At 39.3% G+C, this 20,497-nt stretch overlaps 1 protein-coding gene across 5 annotated transcripts in view; it reads left to right on the top strand.

The window, feature by feature from the left end:
• Window positions 1-20,497, top strand: part of LOC117233584 (putative polypeptide N-acetylgalactosaminyltransferase 9) — a 293,908-nt gene that overhangs the window by 195,876 nt on the left and 77,535 nt on the right. For all 5 annotated transcript variants that reach the window (XM_033494025.1, XM_033494028.1, XM_033494024.1 and 2 more), the window contains 2 exons: window positions 9,437-10,161; window positions 12,407-12,605. In XM_033494025.1, the coding sequence (XP_033349916.1) occupies window positions 9,915-10,161; window positions 12,407-12,605 (446 nt within the window). In that variant the 5' untranslated portion in view covers window positions 9,437-9,914. The remainder of the gene's footprint in view (window positions 1-9,436; window positions 10,162-12,406; window positions 12,606-20,497) is intronic.

The raw sequence follows: 20,497 nt of genomic DNA, 5'->3' as shown, positions 1-20,497 counted from the left end.
ATAAAGTTCTTTAGTTATAAGTTTAATAAAATCGTTAATCGGTAGTATACGGCTAATTTAATGAAAATTGAATGAAAAATTCCTTATTTATGGAAATGTATTTCATACATCGAGGATTCATAACAACTAGATCGTAATAGAAACGGATTGACTGATAAAATAATGGCACTGAATGCAAATACGTACTAAAACATTCGTATTTTTAACAGAATAAATATAACACACCAAGCAATTACGTTTAGTGTCGATAGTAGAGTGGCAAATATTTAACACGAAAATCATTCGATCGTGAACTACTCAGAATTTAAATAAATATTCCAACGAATTCCCGGTTGTTTGCACAAGTCTGACGCTTTTCACCCTGCGTAGCTGTAAAGTAAATAAAACACATTTTATTTTCGTGTTTTATTTGAAAAAGTTTTGTCCCACCATATTTTTAAACACGATCAATTTTATCTTCAAAACACGAATTTTGGAAATATTAGAAGTTCAAATATATTCCATTCTTCGCTATTAAAAGGTAGTCGTAATAATCCTTTTGACGAATGAAACTTTTAAAACTAAAAATAATCTGCTCTTTTTTATTCCTACTTTATTTAATACAAATTTAGAAATGGCGCGGAACAAGCGTAAAAAATCATTTGAGAAGGAAACTAAAACAAAAAAAAAAAAAAAGAAAGGATTACGTACGTGACCTCTGAAACAAAAAACGAAAAACCTGAACGCGACACGTATAGCCATATATACCAATATCCCTCAAAGTTGGAATTGTATCGTTCGTTTTCATTTCTGTATCTACCTATGCCATCGAATCTTTAAAAAAGTGTTTTTTTCGAAATAGTCATGTCCGGTGTGAAGAACTAGCCTACAAAAAAAAAAAAAAGGATAAAGAATCACCGCGTTATCAGAAATTGTTCGTATATAAAATACTCGTGGAAAGAAGGAAATTGACAATAAAAAGCGTCGCGAAGTCTCAGCGAAAACATTCACGCTCGTTAACTCCATTATTCGAAAGAAGGGACACAAGTGGCCATCTCTTGTTCGCCCCGGAACCTGGAAGCGAAAGGGAGGAAGGAAACTTTTAGCACGCGTGTAAAAAGAACAATATTGACCCTCGTTTCGCGAACTTTCCTCAAATTAGGGAGCAGAAACGGAAACAGAAGAGAAACACAGGGTACAAAGAGGAGGCTTAAGGCACGAGCTACGAATAAAGAGACGAGTCACTCGTCTCTCTCTCTCCCTTTTCCTATCCGGAGTAAAAGAAAAGTCTCGATTTACTTTCATCCTCTGTCTCGACTACTGTCGGAGCTGTTGCACGCGCGTTTTAGCGCTTCCCTCTCGAACGTTCCCGATTGTTTTTCCAATCTGCCTTACACCGAGTTTCATGCAGATTCGAAATCTTTCGTTTCGCTTTGTTTTTTCTTTCCTACGCTTGTCTCTTCCCACGACTTTCTTTGCCTTTTCTTTCTCTTCCCGTGCTCAGCCTGCCGAAGGCAGCATCGACTTATTTTCTTAGCGACTCGGACCGCTCCGTTCGATTGCCCCGCGTTCCGTTGTTGCGAGAATGTCTCGCGTTTCCAACCGACAGGATTTCAAGTTTGAGAAACTCGCAATTGGACCGCGAACGTTTCATTTCGGGAGCTGGATTCGTTTCTGCAGCAACGTTGCTGGAGTTTTTTTTTTCTTCTTCTTTTTAAGAAATAGCTGTCTGACACGGAGAAAGTACGTTTAGAGAGGGGAAATGGTTGATGTAGAAGGAAAACGTAGAAGAATATTTTGTGGTTATTGTTATCTTGTCATGTTTGACTTACGGTCGTTTTATATTTCTGACGGTAGATTTTCAATTTCTCTTCTGACCACTTAACCTTTTACGCTGGTGTCGTAACGCGAACCATAACTTCATTCACGCCAGTACGACGACACAGTTAATTTGCATCACAACCGAAAGCGTGCAACTCCATTGCGAGTGCAATTTGCATCTCTACATGTCGTAATAACCGTTGGTGTGAAAATTATTATTCAGTTTTGTCTCTGTCGATAAAAGATGGGAAGGAATAGGACGTTACCTTTGAAGAAGTAAAACTTTCAAAGCGAAAGTTTCTCTGTAAGAATATACAGCAGCTTTGCCATACGTATCAAAAACTTCTTAGAGCGCAGAGGCTTGGAAAGAGTAGCACACGGCATACCATCGAACAAATTTCGAGATCCAACTTCCCTCTCCGACTTACTCGGCAACGAAACTACCTGTAAATTCGAAAATATCTCGATTCCTGGCATTCGCTCCGATATCGATACCAGCTAGAATCGAGAACATTGTGGCGTTTCGAAATGGAAGCTCTCGAAGGCGGCAAGTGTGTCTGTCCATTACAGCGTGGCTTTAACAAGGGTTGAAAATCCCTTGTTGAAAGTGGAAGGCGAATAAACAGGGACACGCGACCGAGATGTTATCCTGGGTGTGGCGGCGCAAAGTAACCCAGCGAAACATGGAAGGGACTGCGGCAATAAAAGGAATAGAAAAGAGCGAAATAGAATAAAAAGCTGGAAATACAAACTTTCGAAAATGTAATCTCACGCTTGCCGTTCTGGAAATTCACCGGTGAAAATCCTTTTCTTCGCGTGACTGGTTCACCAGCCAGGAACCGGTTGTCGGTGTTTACAAGGAAACGCGGTTAACAGGATCGATTCGGTGCAGTTCCTAAAGTTGCGGCTCGCCAGGAGGTGTGTACACGGATCTATGCGAAATGGTGGAGAGAAATGCTGACAATTGTCGTGAAATACAGGCTTATGGAAATAGAGATTGGTAGAACTGATTATTTTGTTGCGAGGGTGAGAAGCGACCTAATTTCACACATTCGGTTCGCCGAAGATTTTAGGTGACTATACTCCTCGTCGAATTCTTAATCTCAGATATTTATTGAATGACAATGCAATAGAATTTGAACTTTGAATTTTCGAAGCATCGAGCTTTCGAACGTTGAAAATAATTCGATGTTATTTCGATCGATAATACGATTTTGAAATCGAGCAATTTTGTAAGTCTCGATATAAGGTATTGCGAGTAGAATAACAGGCTGATTAGAGTCTAATGCTCTGAAAATGAAATATGATATTTAATACGGTACGATAATACGTAGCACGGTCGTTTGAAATAGGTAATTTCGATTCTGTTGCTATAGGATATTTAATAAATGAATAGTTATGTGATTGAAAATTAACCTACGAGTAACTTTATCACATAATCGCGTACATTTCAATTTACACGCGATTAACTCCAAGCACAAAAACAGGGCAGTCAACGTTACCTCCATTACAAATAATTAATTGCTATCACTCCCATGTATCCCCCGTTACATACGCGTAAATTATTATAATCGTGCCGTTTACAATTAACTTAATAACAAAATGCGATAATAATATTCACATGCCGTTAATTTTAGGCTTAACCGATTAAATATCGCACTATAAATCTATTGCAATTGTCGAGTGTTCAGATGTAACGTGTTAAAATTTCACAGGAATCTGAAATTTTTAAAATTGTCTTCCAAAAATTCAAATTCCATAGATTAAGATTCTTACAAACTCTCCTAGACTCGAAATCGCATAAATTCACGAAGATCTTTCAGTTTCTTGTAGAAAAACCTAAGGTTCTAAAAAAAAAAAAAAGACAAGAATTCCCATCCAAGATTTTCCAAACTGGTATACTTCGAAAAGATCTGTATTTCTTGAAACTAAGCCAATATCGACCACAAACTGTATCGAACGACGATAAACGTTTCGTCCTCAGCATCGCTAGCGCGTTTATTCGGTTCGTTTGGTCAAAATTCCATCGATAAAGCTCAATTTATGAAGAATCGGCCAAGTATCCAACGTATATATCCGCGAACACAATGGCAGCCGATCGAAGTGCAAACGATTGGTCTTCAACCGTGGGATTATTATATTGTCAACAATCGGACGGAACGATTTCTCGTCGCAAGCCACCTCGTTCCTTCGTCCACGGCTGGCGACACCCCCATTTTCCGGTAAAATGGAGGGAACCGTTGTGTCTGGAGTAGCCACACGTGTCTGCCAGGGAGGGAAAAGTGTCTGTTAGAACGAACGAACGACTGCCAGAAACGTACGTGGCGAAGTGGTTCGTTCGGTTTTTAGTGGCCGTTACCATCGACGACACTTCACGCGTCTGAGAAAGAAAGAGAGGAAGGGTTTTTCCACGTGGACGGCTCGAGGAAAATCCTCGATCGATGTAACTGGATAGAAATTGTTTTCTTTTGACTGGCTGGAAATACGCCGTGGATAATGGTCCCTCGGTACGTGGCGTTTCCTGAGTTTTCTGAAGTTCGTGAAGTCTCTGGGTTTGCGATAGAAGAGGATATTGATGTGTGTTTGTGAAAGAAAGGGAGTAAGTGAATTTCCACTGTGTGTATGCATCTCGTGTGTTTTGGACGCCGTTAAAGGAATATAGTTGGAAAAGACATTGTTCTGAGATAGAGTAATATATGTGTAATGAAGATTACAACTTAATATCGTGAGATGTTCTAAATTGCCTACTATAAATCTAATGGTAATACCACAGTCTGATGTAAACTAACATTGTTGATACGTCAGGAATTACCTGCCTTGCATCACGCACAAGTTCCATTATGATACATTTACTCGAAAATAGTTAACGTTGCCACTTAATCATCTTTTACTGAACCTTCGAAATCTAAATGTAACAATCTACTACTGAGACACGTGGTAGCAATATCTTTAATTCTACTCGAACGTACTGGGTATGGGGAGAACGTACGAGGAAAAGTGATATATTAACATACTTAAATTTGACTAATTTCGGGCCGAACACGAGTAAATATAGAATAAATGCTTTTCCCAAGATGCTTTATTTAGCAAAATAAATTTGAAAACGTATCACGCGCGTCTAAATTCAAGATTTATTTTTACACGTACAACTTACTTAGCCAAGTTTAAACATACTTGATAAATTTTCAAACTCGATTTCCTCAGAAATTTTCCATTTATTTTTTCATCTACGATCGCTCTGTACGCAACTGTACTATCAGTTACGTATCACCTTCTACAAACGAATATAGCGTACAAATACTTTCTGTAGCCACTGTATGCAATTGCACGCTGTATAGCTGTAGATTTTTTTTCTATAAAAAGCTTCTGCCAATTTCCTGTTCTTCGTCATATTTCCATCTCCAAAGGAATTCGCTGTACATATTCTACCAGTAAAGCAGCAACAATCACGCCTAGAATTCCAGAAACATATTCAACCTGTCTTCGTTCACCCGGTCATCCAGATACATCGAGAAGACGCCCATTGCCTTTTCGCAAATCCTTGGAACCGCATCGAACGTGCACACGCATATAGTCGCGGCTCGAAGCGAGCTTTCTTGCGAAGCTTTTCGCTTCGAGGATCTTTCCTTTTCACCGCTCCTCTCAGACCTCACTTTCATCGTCCCGTCGTGTGTAACTATCTCGAATTCTGCGCTCGATCCCCCGATACGATATAGTCGGTCGACGACTACGACGACTTCAGACAATTTCTGAGATTGCGTGCACCGCGAAAGTTTTCCCGGCGAGCCGCAAACACGGCCGCTTATCGCGAACAATTCTGATTCGTGTCGCGATATGCGTCTCCCTGTCTCTCAGCAGGGCTGCGTAACCGCGGCAGAGAGTTTGAAAACAGAGAAAGGAAATGATTACTCCGCGCCGAAATTGCTCTTCAGGCCAGTATCTCGCCGACGATTCTTTGGAAAGTAATCGATTTACAACACAGAATAATATCGTCGCGATTGGAAAATTTGTACAAGGAAAGAGAATTTCATTAACATTGCCAACGTCTATTTTTTATTTGCAACAAGTCGTGATTCTCGTTCGCTTTACGGATACTTACTTTCTGTGATCCATTAATTAATACGTTGATGTTATTTCAATAAGCAGATAAATCTTTCCATTAGAAGAATCTAGCCATTCTTGCCTTTCTTCTTTTTCAGTAGAAGAAGTTACGATCTATCAGATGTTTAATTATAATTCCTGATTTTAATAACGAGCGATTAACAAATCGAATGAGGTTCAATACCAGAACTACCAAAGCAACTTTTTTTCAAAATTTTTGGTATTAATTTTTGATGTTAAGATTATTTACGTGTAAGAATTCACAAACACAGTATCGACGTTAAATACGGAGGAGCCATCAGTCGGATATAATGCTCGATTAAAGAGGGTCTATTCCTCCTTGTCGTATAACGCGAAATCGTGTAAGCTCATTGTAACCATGTTCTCCTATGTCTCATAGACGGTTAAAGTAGGTCAGGCTGCTATTCTAATATTTCACATGCGAACGCTAAATCACGTATCGATTAGAGGGATCCGCTGAAGGCAGAGCACGCTTTTCTATCGTCCCGTTCTAATTAAACGTCGCATGCTGTTATGTTCAACACGCGAAATACAATGTGTTCCATTTGCACGAAATACGATGAAATTCGTCGATACTACGTAATTTTTCTATTACGTACATTTGCTTGTGTAAAGAACGACGAGAAGAAGGAATGCAAGATAAAAGGACTACTGCGAGTATTAAAGTTTATACGAAAGATCAAAACATTCGCGTGCCATGTCAAAATGAAAGCCAAATTGTCGTCATTCGTACGTGATCATTCAAACTAATTAAATTCCTCGGGGAAATGTCATGGATTTCAATAAAACGACCACATTTCACAGCACAAAGGAATATACTATTATGATTAATTATGATATCCGTCCATTTTCACGATCGATCATTTTCACGATATTTCGGTGATCGAAGAAATATTATATATTTAAATAAATATTCCAAATAGATATCCTAAAATTATAAAATCAATATATCGTAACAAACAAATCTCGTTATACTTTATCGATAAATAATATTTTGATAAACAAAACATTGTTTTCCATGAAACTTTCATTCTTCGTTTCTTTGAAATCCTCTCGGAACTCGTCCGATGGTCTTGCAAGACACTTCAAGAACGATCTGGATCCTGATCGTAAAATTATCGCACGATTGCGCCCGCGACACGCATCTGATACGCATTAAACTTGCAAAACCTTGTTAACACGACACTGTATTCGTAGGTGCATCAGGATTCGCGCGCATCCGCTCGTGGGACGCGAGTTGCGTCGTCGCCGAGAAATTCGTAATTCAGTCGTGTGATCACCCGGGCTTGTTTAATTGAAATACGCCAACAAAATTGCCCGTCTCTCGGGCACCCTATGAAGCGGAATTTAATCTCATTGCTGACGCGACTAGTCGCGTATTATCCGCGTAACGAGCCGCGGAATGAAACAATTTCGTTCCACCAAGGTGGAATCGCCTGGGGCTTACACGCCCTTCCGCTGGATTTCGTTTAGGTTTAGACGAGCCTTCGAGCATATTATCGTCTTCTATCGCCTCCAATATTCGATATTAATGGACGAATGGATGGAATAAGTCAGAAGTCTATTTATGATTAAATCGAATCGAATGACTTGGAACACTGATCGATCAACGATCGTATTAGGATGCAATCGGATGATTCCAAATGGAATTCGCTAACGAATTTCTATTTCTATTTAGGAACGAAGATCTATTTAGAAACCCCGTTGCTAGCTTATGTAGAAAATGGAAAATAATTACGTAATAGAAACTTGAATCGACGTGGTTAGCTGTTGAAAACTTAAACGATGGTAATTATTTAATAATACTAAAGTAGAGTAAAAAGTAAATATATAGATTAAAATAATACTGAATAATTAATCGAATCGGAGAATAATTAATTTCTGAACTATCCAGTCGGAAAATTAACCTACTCCGTCAGCCACAAGTATTAAGATATCAATTCAATCCACTCATTGAAAAATTCTATCAATCTTTACCTAGTTTAATATCTTAATTGTGTTAACGAAATAATACATTCGTGATAAAGTACATAGAAATTAAAAGGATGTATACTAAACGTTAGTAAATATTCTGATAGCTTTCCGTCAATAATATGTAGAAGAATGTCGTAACACTGTTGTAACTTTTTCGTGCGAGGGAATCGTTTGAAGAGCGTTTTCAAGCTTTGTTGTTGATTAATTAAATTCGTTAAGCTGAATTGGTATACTCTCAAACGCCTGTTGCCATAGTATAATCAAAAGTTTCACCGCAAACGAAATTTCCTTGGATGATTTACTTTGGTTAATGAAATCCCGGCCGGGTGATGTATTACTCAATTACTTCGAGTAAGTTAATTTATGGGTGTATCTCCTTCCACACGTTGCTTTACTACACCGCAAATATGTCTTTAGTAAATATTTCGTGGCGTTCACGGTTTTGTCGTAGTAAATCTTCTTCGATGCGAGACGTTCTATTAAGTCTTTCTAATCTGTCGTCGATCCTATCTCGTCCCTTCGCGAGCCTCGAAAATACAAATTGCTGATTTTTGCGTTAATTAAGGTCGAAAGTTCGTAAGGAAGCAAGTTTCTCCATCAGCCAGATTTTAACTGAATTAATAAAAGTTTCAACGTGAGACGACTGATTAATCGAGTTTGTACTTCTTATCGTGTTCCACTGCGTAACCCTGTTTCGAGGATACTTTATCAATCCCTTGAAACTTGCTATTTTAACGACGCGTCACTGTTAAATCGCTTATCGAATTTGCAGAAAGTACGAAGTGAGAAATCATTGAAATACACATTAAAATTGGATTTCACCTTGTCGGTAAATTATCTTCCAATTAAATGTTAAAACATAAATAGTTGTTCAGGTCGGTGAGATTTGCTCATTCGCGGTGTTTAATTGAAACAGCGGAAATAATTTTTTAATTATCAATACAATCTCCTTTCCGAACGATATTTTATTCGTATTGCATCGTGAGTAAAGAAAAATTTGTTAAACGATCTAATTTTCAAATAGAGATACGTATCTTTCACTTTCTCCGATTTAATCAAGATTGTTCATTGCATTATTCTATTTTACACATAGCGAGAGAACGCGAACAATTGCGTGATCGAACGTCTCGTTAAGATTTCCCACGTTAAATGAAGGCAGGCTAACGAAAGGCCGATAATTGTAGAGGGAATCGATTACTAAATAACACAGGAAAACAGGAAGTTGAACAAAATACCCAGTTCTTTCTCGGAATCGTGTTTTATTCTTTGCTAGACAATTTTATTTGCCAAACATGTTTCCTATTCCATTACCGCCGCCTTCGTTTCCTCTTTAAGATGTCTGACCTAATACGTTCCTATTTCACTGCACGCAGAGAAATCGATATTTCACACTAGCTTTACCGAATAATAATTGTGGAATTAATATTTCGTCTGAATAATCCGGAACCATTTATAACAAAGATTCACGTTTAAACTGTATTTCAGATCCAACCTAAATCTTCCGAATATTCCACTAATTAATTGTTGTTTTATGTTTCAGGTGAAACTATGCGGTGATATCCGAAGGAATCCAACCAGAGAACATACATATCAGCTCATATCGTCTCTATCGAACGACCACAAACATCGACCAAACTAACAAAGCATATCAAAGCAATATGGAGGCTCAGCGATGTTTCTGCCTCGTTCAAGGCATATCAAATGTCGATGGAGCGTGATCGACGAAACTCTTCGTCATATTCTGTCTTAATTAAACCTTCCTATAAACCTTACACCGAGTTAACAAACAATTAAACCGACCTGTCGGAAGAAACCACCCCTTCTCTTCGTAACCAAGAAAACTTGGAAGAAAACAAGATAGAACAGAGTGAGAGGATGTTGCTGAGGTAACGCGACCTCTCGAGCCGGCTGAACAGCGATCTTTAATCGAACCGTGCTCGAACAACGAAGGTATAGCAGGTGAAGAAGAGCTGTGGATAGAGCTAAACAGGCCCAGGTCCATAAGCTGAGAGTCAAGCATGGGTTTCCCCAGGAGGAGATCACTGTGGTTGAAAGTGGCCATTCTAGCCACGGCGGTCTGGGTTACCGTGTGCTTCCTCCTGTACACGGAGGACCGTGCCAACGCAGCTGTACAAGGCTTGGCACCGTCCGGCGTCGCGGCGCCTCAAATGGCCAATGGTTTCGTACCGGCAGCAGCGGCTCTCAGGAAAGAGACGCCGTTCAACGCGCAGCCCAAGGCAAAAGTTCAAGCCGGCCCGGAGCAAGGTAATTAATCGCTTGTTTATGCAAAGATGGGATGGAAGAGATTTATTATTATTATTAAAAGAGATCAGGGAAAAATAAAGAGTTTAATGGAGTGGAACGTAGGTCAGAGTTTGGTTTAGGAGAGGAATGCTTGGCGAGGAATTTCAAACCTTCAGATTCCTGTTGAGTGTCATAACGCCATATACGCACATCCCCTGGTGACACTACACCTCGATCACCTTCCAAGACTACAATACGCAATGTAAAGAAAGATACAAGGTATTAAGGATACTGAAATAGCGCATTTTTGGCTGAATCTCAATCGTACCTCGGAGAATCTCAGTCATACCTCGGAGAATTCCGATCGTATCTCAGTAGAAATCCAATCATACCTCGGAAGGGTCCAGTTAAATCGCTGTCTCTCTGTAAATCTCTTCACGCGTCGCGAAATCGTTTAAGTATCGTCATACTCGTCGTAAGATAACGTCATACACATACCACTAGTACGTAAATGTCTATCGGTTCTATATTCTTTAATTGCGCATCACGATGATGAACAAAATTGGCTATAATTCTTGACCGAACGCGCACCCTTTCGCTCGATGCTACAGTTCCTTCGTCAATTCTTCGTTTTCAATGTCTAACATCGTTTATTCCTCTGCTATTACGAACCTTCTCTTCATCTTCGTATAGTCTTGGCAATGCGTAGCATTCCAAACTCGTACAAGCATAATTCCTGTTCCTGTCGTTTCTCAAACCTTCTCTTCGCAGTTTCTCTCCTTTCCCCCCGCCTTTCTTCTTTTAATCATATTTAAACATACTTATTTTCTTCCTAGACACCTCCTATCTTCTATCGAATCTTCCATCCACCGTCATCCGTACCAAACTCTATCTGGCTAGTATTACCTCCTTGCGTCGTGAAATTATCGTCGCAAATATAACTCAAGGATAAAAAGAGCTGTATCTTTTCTGGGTCCCTTGGCGGCATTCAGTCGGAACAAAGAACGGCCGACGTACAAAAGGTTGCAACCGGAATTTCGAAAGAGAGCCGAAGGAAAAGATGGGAGGGAGGTTGATGCACGAGGGTAGTTTCACTGCGGCGAAGTTCGTAGCGGCCTGCACGCTGCTCTAAAGCAATTTGTCGTGCTCTTTATTGCCGCATCGCGCACACCGGGGCCTGGCTCGCTCGGCCAGGATGAAATTATTTCCAGGACGAGGGCAAGGCGGCGCGAGGAGAAACTGGGTGAACTCTCGAGCCCCGTACTGCCGCCATTTTACCGATGCCCTGGCTGCCAATATGACGCAGAAAAATAAAAGTCGAGTTTGTGCCGGAAAGCTCTTAGGGAAAGAGACAGCCACGGACTCGAGATACGTTCTGAAAATTCAATTCACACCGTCTTCCGTTTTTTACCCTCGTCTCTGCATCGACCACCCCCTTTGCTCTCGTTTTTGTATTTCCTTCGTTTGCCGTGTGTCGCTGCTCGCGCGAACTGGAAATTGCGCTTGGGCGATGATTTCGTTTCGGAATCGATGGGTGAACGAGCCAAGCTAGTACTGGGATAAGTATCAACTACATTTTTTTTTCTTTTTTAAGGAATAAATTTGTTTATATATTTAAGGTTGTTAAGGGTTGTTTCATTGTATCGGAGTTTTATTGGTTGCGTTTTTCGTATATCGATTGTCTTTGATTATTTTCATTGGCATCGACCGTCTCCTTGAAGATATTAATGAATCAGGTAATTGTATATCATCGTATTGTATTAAATAACAGATACGTTGCGATACGTGTGATTTTCTAGTGGGAAATTTGGATTTCAATGTGCAAGGAAAGTTTAAGTAATTTGCCTCATTAATTGACTAGCGACACTTTCCCCACATCGAGGTAGAAATTTCATGCCGAGAACGCTGTCTGAAATGGACGAATTAATTTATCTTGTTAATGAGCTACAGACAAGTTTCGGAATTATTACTACTCGCAGAGTTATTAGACTCATTTAGAACACGAATCTGCAAGAGCTGGTATTACAATTTCACACGAAAGCCACGCAGAACAAATCAGTATTAATTTCAAAATTTGTAAGACAAAACTTCCTCTTCTACGCTTATGGGAGCTAAAAATCTTCCGAAGGAAATAGCTCGTAGGAATTTTTAGAAAATTGTTAAAAGTACAAACCTTTGTTTCGAACCTGCAGTTCGTTCTCATCTCGCTAACAGGAAAAAGTTATTTGCTGAATTATTATTTTACCGTGTTTTCTTTGTTTTTCAGGCGGCGGTGTGCTTGTTGCTCCCCGGGAACAAGATCCGAGCGCGCCTGGAGAGATGGGAAGACCCGTAATTTTGCCAACGAATTTGACTGCCGAAACTAAAAAGCTCGTCGACGACGGGTGGCTAAACAACGCGTTCAATCAGTACGTTAGCGACCTGATTTCCGTTCATAGAACACTGCCTGACCCCCGGGATCCATGGTGAGTCGAACCATTCTGCATGTTAATTTTCTTCCAACCATTGCAATATTTTTTGCAACGTGTATTCCATACGTTTGTTACAACATAAAAAATATTGGAAATTACAGAAAGAAGCGATACCGTGTTTTAGTATATTTCCGAGGATCGTAGTACAATATATTTTACTATCCTCGAGTGAAATTTATTAAGATTGAATTTTTTATGGTGATTTTTAATACTGCGTGTCTTCGTGATATAGAGCAGAGTACATGGCAAGGAAAAAGTTATTCTGTAAATTTCGTGGATTTATAGGAATAATATTTTGTAATGGCTCATAAAGTTTGCGACGGTGTACATCCAATAAATACAAGTAACTCGACGATAACATTTTATTGAAATTAGTCGCATCACATGTTAATAAACTGATAAGGAGATATGTATTTACCAAAAAGGATCTCTTTTATGTTTGTTCGTAAGGGTATGAAAAAGATGTAGGGTGTTAATTTGTATTTGAGAAACGAAGGCTCCTTGAAGATTTAGTTAGATTTTGGTTAGGCAAGGTTTAGCATTTTTAATTCTGGAACGAAACGTCCTTGTGACATCTTAGTGAAGATCTTTTGGAGTCTTCGCTTCTTACGCTCTCGTTTCTTAAAAGAATTTTCTTTATAGAAAGAATCTCGTCCCATTTAAGAACTTCGTCTCCTGACAATAACAAACAATAACAGAATTGATCCGCTTAGAAGATAATATCGGAGATACTATAAATATCGAGCTCTAAGACTCCACGTGATCTCGGAAATACGTTCATAATTGCCGCAAACAACACAATTTTTTCATAACATTAATTTCACCGCGTGGACTCATTTTTCCATTTCTCAATTCACTAACGACAAGCGTATAATCAGTTGACAGTGACGACAGTGGAAAGATGTAGTAAGATATAAATTCCGAAATTAAATAACAAATTACATCTGATAGAACCTCGAGGAGAATAATCCGATAATGGAATTAACTTCAACGACGTATTATTGTTGAATTCTTGGCGGACAAGTCGGACCAACAGAGTTTTCGTTTCCTTAATATTTCAACGGATCTTAAAATTACAGTCGTGTCCCAAAGGGAGCGCGGTGCCAGTCGAGGGAATCTCGGAAAACACGAGATAATTTAGCGCGGACGAACGCAACGGGATTAAAGTTGTTCCTTCGTTATTATTTAATTAAATTAGCCAGCAATACGTTTTAGTTCGAGCTATGTCAGACATCGTATTTTACCATTGCGCAAACTTTTCTCCTACGCGACGGTCCGAATGAAATACGAAAAGGATTCTCCAAGGTTTTTCGGGAGTTGAATAACGTAATAAAAGGAAAGTACATGTACGTCGCGCCTTATTCGCGTCCCGAGGAAAAGAGGGTAGCCTTCTCCTGTCCATTTGTATGTTTCGAAACGTCCTCGTAACGAGACGTTATTGCAACTTCTTGTTAACAAATTGCGAGAATTACTTATTCGTTGGCGCGTGGAAAGCATTTTCAGAGACGCAGCTGAACGAACAACATAGATTGCAAGTTTAAGTGAATCGTAATTGTAATTTGCTGACTAATTTGTCGCATAGAAGCGCGTAATGAGACGATAACCGAGACGAATGATTATTTGCAGATTCAATTGAACGCGATCCTAAGCAAAATTTATTTTATTAGATGCTAAATTAATTTGTAAGACGAACCGCACAGTTTAAAAAGAGCCGAGTTTTTATTTCCAAAATTAGTATAAAACGTGTAAAAATCACTTATCTCCGCCTCTTCGATGTGAAAAAGCCACTATAAAATACAATCTGATAGATAATAAACTAACACAAGAGCTATTAAATTACTCGAAAGACATCTTAGAAATTAAAAGAGAAAAAAATCCGAGAAAAGGAAATAAAAGATAGAGAAGGAAGATTTAGACGTTTATCTATAGCGAAACAGTTCCCATTCCATAATATCGAGGCGTCAATCGGCGAACAGGAAACGTCCTCGTGGTACGTGAGATCCGTACATCACAGTCGGAAAGGTATAGAATCGTCTATATCGAGATTTGACGAAACATCAAAAACCACCGGGCGATTTATCGCTTTCGAAGTGGATTCCACGAAGCGTCGTGTGGGATCGTTCTTCATAATTCCGCCATAAATCTCGTAGCTCGACCGGACGATTTATTTTGCAAAGCAGGGAGCCTACTGGGTACGTAGGTTTATCTGCGCGACGATCAGAACCGGTGGGGTCCCCTACCGAAATATGTTCCGCGGCGATCGTAAATTCTCGGTAAAAGTTGGGTGGCTCGTGGCGGTGCTCGCAGGCGGCGGCGAATTAACTCCATGAATATTAATTACAATTTACATGATATTAACCGACATTATCAGGACACGTGGGCGAAGTTCGCGAACGGCCATTGGCGCAGGACACCGCTGCCTCAAACTAAGCCAAACGGTTTCAAACAGAAGTAACGAAGAGAGTACGCTGCTGTCGGCGAACAGGTGGCCCTGATTTGCAGCCCGTTGCATACCGTTAAGCCAATCGACGGTCGCGCTAATGTTCCACCTCGATTAGCGAGTCGATGAAATTTTGACGAAGTTAAGTTTTTTGGATGGAGACAGTGAAGTGCTAGAACGTGGTTTTTGGAGTGTAATATGGGATGGGAAGTTGGAAGCGTGCGGTGAAACGAGGGTAGATACGGTGTTCTGTGTTTTATGAGACTGAGCGTTTGCGTGGGTTAGGGTACATAATGTAGCAAGGGATTTTCACAGCAACATTTTGCTTATTCTCTTTTTGGGTTAGGTCACGAAGGAAACGCGTTTTATTTCTAAACGAAGAATTTCGCCGTTTAAATGTTTCAAAGTTGCTAAATGAAAAAATTGAAAATTTGAGGATTCAGGGATTGTAAGATTCGAGTGACTGAAAATTAATAAATTTAGAGATTTGCGAGTCGGAAGATTAGGAAATTTGGAGGCGTGATAATTTAAAAATTTGCATGCTCTCCCTTATCACTCGTCGATATTTTCTACCTAGCGAAATGTATTCAACCTCGACCTGGATTAATGAACAAATTCACCTGAAAAGGTCCCGTTTCCGCGACCGCACGATTCGTGAATATTCAATCAGCTAGCTACCGACATATTCATTAAGTCACAGGAAGAGAAAGTTTATCTGTAACAGATCGTTTAATTGATTTCACGGCTCGGCTAAGGCTCAAAGACGAATCCCCGCTTCGTCACCGGGACACGGGTTTATCGCTGCTCCTCCAGCAACTCCCTCAATTATGCAAAACAAACTCGAAAGGGTCTTTTCGTAAATAAAACGTACGAGTGTTCGGAAAAGGAGCGGCGACGAAGCCTTAAAAATCGATACGAGTGACTTTCCATCGTGGAATAGTCAGTTTCCCGAGGAATCTTCGAATATTTGAAGAAAAGTGGAAAGGTGGAGAAATTGTTTTATTGGTGAGCTCGCGTCTACGATTTGTAGTTACTCGCATAACCGATCGAGCATCGTTAAGAGCAGAATAGCTCTTTTAGTTTCTTTCTGAGAAGTTAGAAGGATTAGTTTACTAGATAACGCGAGAGACCTTTTTAAAACTTTTTTACTCATCATTTTGCAACTTGTAACTTGTGAAAAGAACTCGAGCCGTTTATTTCAATTTTAAAAAAGATACTCTGTTTTAAAGAGTGTTTGATCACTTATGTAGACAACTGTATATGTCCATGGCGACATGAAATTAAATTAAAAATTAATAAAGCGGAATCGGTATGGTAATCGGAATAATACTTCATTTCCATAGTGTAACAAACAAATTCAATAAATTTAATAGCATAATTACGTTCATAATTAACGCAATAGTCAACTATGAAAGAAACGCCACATCGGAAATTTAAAATTTAAATCCAATAAACATTTCCACTGTGTGGGGACTTCGTTTATATAAATACAGAATGCAAACATTCTTCGAACCAGTTACCGCAAAAACAAGTGGAGGAATTCACGCAGAAACGAACAACGGACAAAAACTCGAAACCGACATACCATAGTTAATTACGTGATATCTATACAAACTCGTTTCATGGCCGCGACTGTTTTGAATTTCAATATACGTTTCGACGTAGCGTGGAATAAACGCGAGTTCGTCTAGAAAATTGCGAATTTCCGTACCACTCGTTCCATCTTCTCGCGTCGTTCTTTCGTTCTGTATCTCTCTCTTTCTTTCTCTTTTCTCCTTCTTCTTTTTTTTTTTTTAATTTCAATTACATCGTGCCAAGGGAACAGCGGTTGCCGCAGTACAGTAGAAATATGCGAGGTGGCCAGAAAGAAACATGGAATTTTCTGCTGAAAAAGACCAAACCGCGAATCGTCACGAGAGGATGAGTTCAAATGAAATTACGATTTATTTCTTTTTATTTTCTTAACTCCTCTTTCTTTTCTTGGCCAATTAATATCGTTCGATCGACGCATAGATGTTCGTTGGTATTATTCGATTACAATAGAGTACAAGGCGCGAAACTTTCATTGAAATTGCACCGTGAAATAATTGACTCGAAGTCGTGCTTAATTTAATCAGACACTTTCTCGAGATCTTCTGCTAATTAATGCAATCATAATTGATAGGAGATAAGCGAAGTTTTTGCGGAGTGGGGGCTTTTACAAGATTAACCTTACCTTTCAATGCCTAATAATGAAGAATTGAAATCTGCTTCGCGTACACAGGGGCATCGTGTCCTTTTGCTTGTTTCAATTATACAGCATCGTACGATTCTACGTCTTTGTCGTATTAGATTTCTCAAATTTTCCGAGGCGTAAAGAGAGAAGGAAGGTTTAGATATTGCGATTGTAAAAATAAAATTTTCATTGTATCTGTCTATCGTAAAACTCGAAGCTTTCAAACTTTTTCTGAATTTCTCCCTCGAAAGCTTAAACCTTCTTCAATCTTCAAATAGCCTTGCATCAGCATAAAAGTGTAATATTCACTATCCTTACGTTATAATCAAAGTTACGATTACATTCATCGTTTACGCGATGCGACAACCGAAAGCAATCTTCTTCACTCGAGTTTCATAACGTTTACCACTCTCGGAATTGTTTATTACTGCAGCCATGTGATAGGATCGCGTAGAGCTTGCCATGCAGACTTTCTCTCTTGAATGACAAGTTGCTCGTCCCATTACCAACATCTCTCTTTTTCTCTCTGCCTTCTTCTTTCTTTCTAAGGTCGACTCGCGCCTCTTTACCTTGCGACGTCGCAACGAGAAAAGAAAATTGGCAATGATACACGCGGATTTAGCCAGAGAGGGACTGAACGGAAAGAAAGAGATGGCTGACTCGGTTAACGAGAAGTTATGAACACGACTCGTCCAGCGGTAATTTCGCCATTGCTAAGAACAGTTTTTATTGTTCGTACCGTAATTCTCGAGTCTGTTACGCGAGGACCTATGTACTTCGTGTTCCACTGTTGCAAGTTATCGTTGCGAAGCGGTTGTTAGCGTTGTTTAATGCAGGCAGATGATCCTTCTTCTACTCTCCATTTTGCGACATTAAGCCAATAATTCCGTCAAGACACCAGCTTTATGCGCAATTTTCTGCTGCCCTGTTCGAGAGTCGCTTTCATTGCGATTGTAAAAGTTTAAATGGATAAAAAGGGAACCGAGTTCGAGAGAAAAATGTAATATCCTTTACGTTTCGCGAATATAAAAAAAAATATTAAGAATATCAATTATGCGGATTAATGTATTCACGTAACAACTCGAGTAACATTGTTCGTTTCTCGCAAAGCATCTTACTGTAATACAAACGTCTTAATCTAAATTGTTCTCAGCTAGGGGAGAGTCTGTTTATTCGACGCATGCCCAGCGTTTAGAACATTGAAAGCCTTTGCGGCCTCTCTCTCGATCATTTTATTTTCCAGGAGTAACTTCAAAGTAACATTCATGTGGCTTCTGGCCACATTTCTCTTCTTTCTGCTTTGAAATTTTAGATATTTTCCTGCGGAAAAGCTAAGAGAAAAATTAAATGAACCTCTCCTAATTTAATTGCAGTTGTCGATAGAATTGAACTCAAAGATAAAAATCTGTAATGATCTGTAATGATCGACGACTTTTATTAGTCGCTACTGGGCGACAAACACGTGGAAACGTTTCGGATTACAATATATACAATAATGTACGAAGGAAGTTGCAAAAGTGGATTGGTAATTACGCTTAATAGATTAGAATAGGCAATAGAGAAAAATCATTTCCTTATCCGAAAAACAAAATCTAGAAAAGAACGTTTTTACGTGCACGAAAACAATGGAATAAATAGCATGGTTTCGAAATATGTTACACAGAATTGTTATATTTGTTTGTTTATTCAAATAAAATACTAATATCTGGTTTAAAAAAGCAACAACAAATTTTGTTTGGCATTATATTCCAGTTGCTACTATACAATTGTCCTCCGTATATATTTCTTCTGTTTGTCTTCAATGTATTGTTCTATTCTTGCTAACTGCATATTCATTAGAAAAGAAAGTACACGAAAAGAAAAAAGCAAACGAGCTGCATTGCATAGTAGAAAGCGCAACGAACGATAATATATTTCAAAGTTACACGTGTTTTTCAACGGTTGGATCAGCTCTGACGACGCTGTTTTCATTCGAGAGCATGTACGATCGTACGCAAACTAAATAAACTGTGCGTCGGCTGCTTGGTAATTGAAAAATATCGGCGTCTCGACGTTTCAAGGCCCGGAAATCGGCCGGTTGCAGGCCGCCAGCTCTGCCGCATACTTTTTCATTACGCTTTTTCCACCTATCCCCTGGTATACGTCTCGCCGGGACTAAATTACGTGCACGGCCGGTTGCTCGTCGCCGAGAACAAAAGGAGGATCTCACAAATGGTAGGAGATGGCCGCTGCCGGACTGGAGAAACCCAGAAATAAATAATTGAGTAGGTTATTTAAGAGCGACCCGTGAGGAGGTGAGTTTTTCTTGACTCTACAAGGTGGAAGACCGAGTGTCCTCGAGGCTCCTCGATCCTCGGACGTGAGACTCTTTCTTCCTCGTTTTCTCCAAATTATTTTTCCTCTTTTCCCTTTCGATAAAAACATTTGAATGTAAATGTGTGTAGTAAGGATATGTACTGACATAATAATGTCGTAATATTGTGCAGAATTCTTATAAAAATTCCGAAGAGGTTAGAAAACATACGTCTAACTTTAAAACATATAAAAAAAAACTTATGTACATGTGTTACAAATCTAATTTATAGGAAGACTTTTTATATCGTGAAGTTAATTGAATCGGGGTACTTTCGTTTTTTGTGCAGGTAATCGAAGGTAAACGAGATGGTAATCGATCTCGTTGAAAATAGTTAGGAATCAATTTTCATGACGTTCTAAATTTTACTTTCGATATTTTGCGGACACACAGTGCCTTTATTTGTGTATTTTTGTAGAAATCTTTTGAAACATAGTAATAGATAAGGAAGAATGTTATAACATGTGAAAGGAACTATACATCTCTCTTCTCTTCCATTCCCCAGCATCTTCGCTAATTTATTTCCGCTTTATTATCCTTTGATCGCGAATAATAAGCGATGTAAATGAGGCCGAAGATTAGCAACGTTGAATTCGTTACTTTGAGGTCATCGTTTGCGTTCGTTCTGCACACGCGAGTTATTGCACTTTAAAAAGGCACGCTTTTGGTAAAGATAGCTGGAGCAAAATGCTGAAATGTACATATATTGCCGAGATAATGAGTTACTCGGAAAATAGAAAAGCAATTTTAGTCGGCAGCCGGTCGAGGCGAAACCAGTCACGACCGAAAGAAATAAGTCGGCGAGGAGACCAAATCGCTCTCGTATGCAAAACGATAGATCGAAGCCTGTTTCCCTGACCGGCTGTCATTTAATATAT

Source organism: Bombus vosnesenskii, unplaced genomic scaffold (genome assembly GCF_011952255.1).
Source record: "Bombus vosnesenskii isolate JDL3184/JDL3185 unplaced genomic scaffold, Bvos_JDL3184-5_v1.1 scf7180000013297, whole genome shotgun sequence".
Classification (NCBI taxonomy): domain Eukaryota; kingdom Metazoa; phylum Arthropoda; class Insecta; order Hymenoptera; family Apidae; genus Bombus; species Bombus vosnesenskii.
This window is presented reverse-complemented; position numbering and strand designations above follow the sequence as displayed.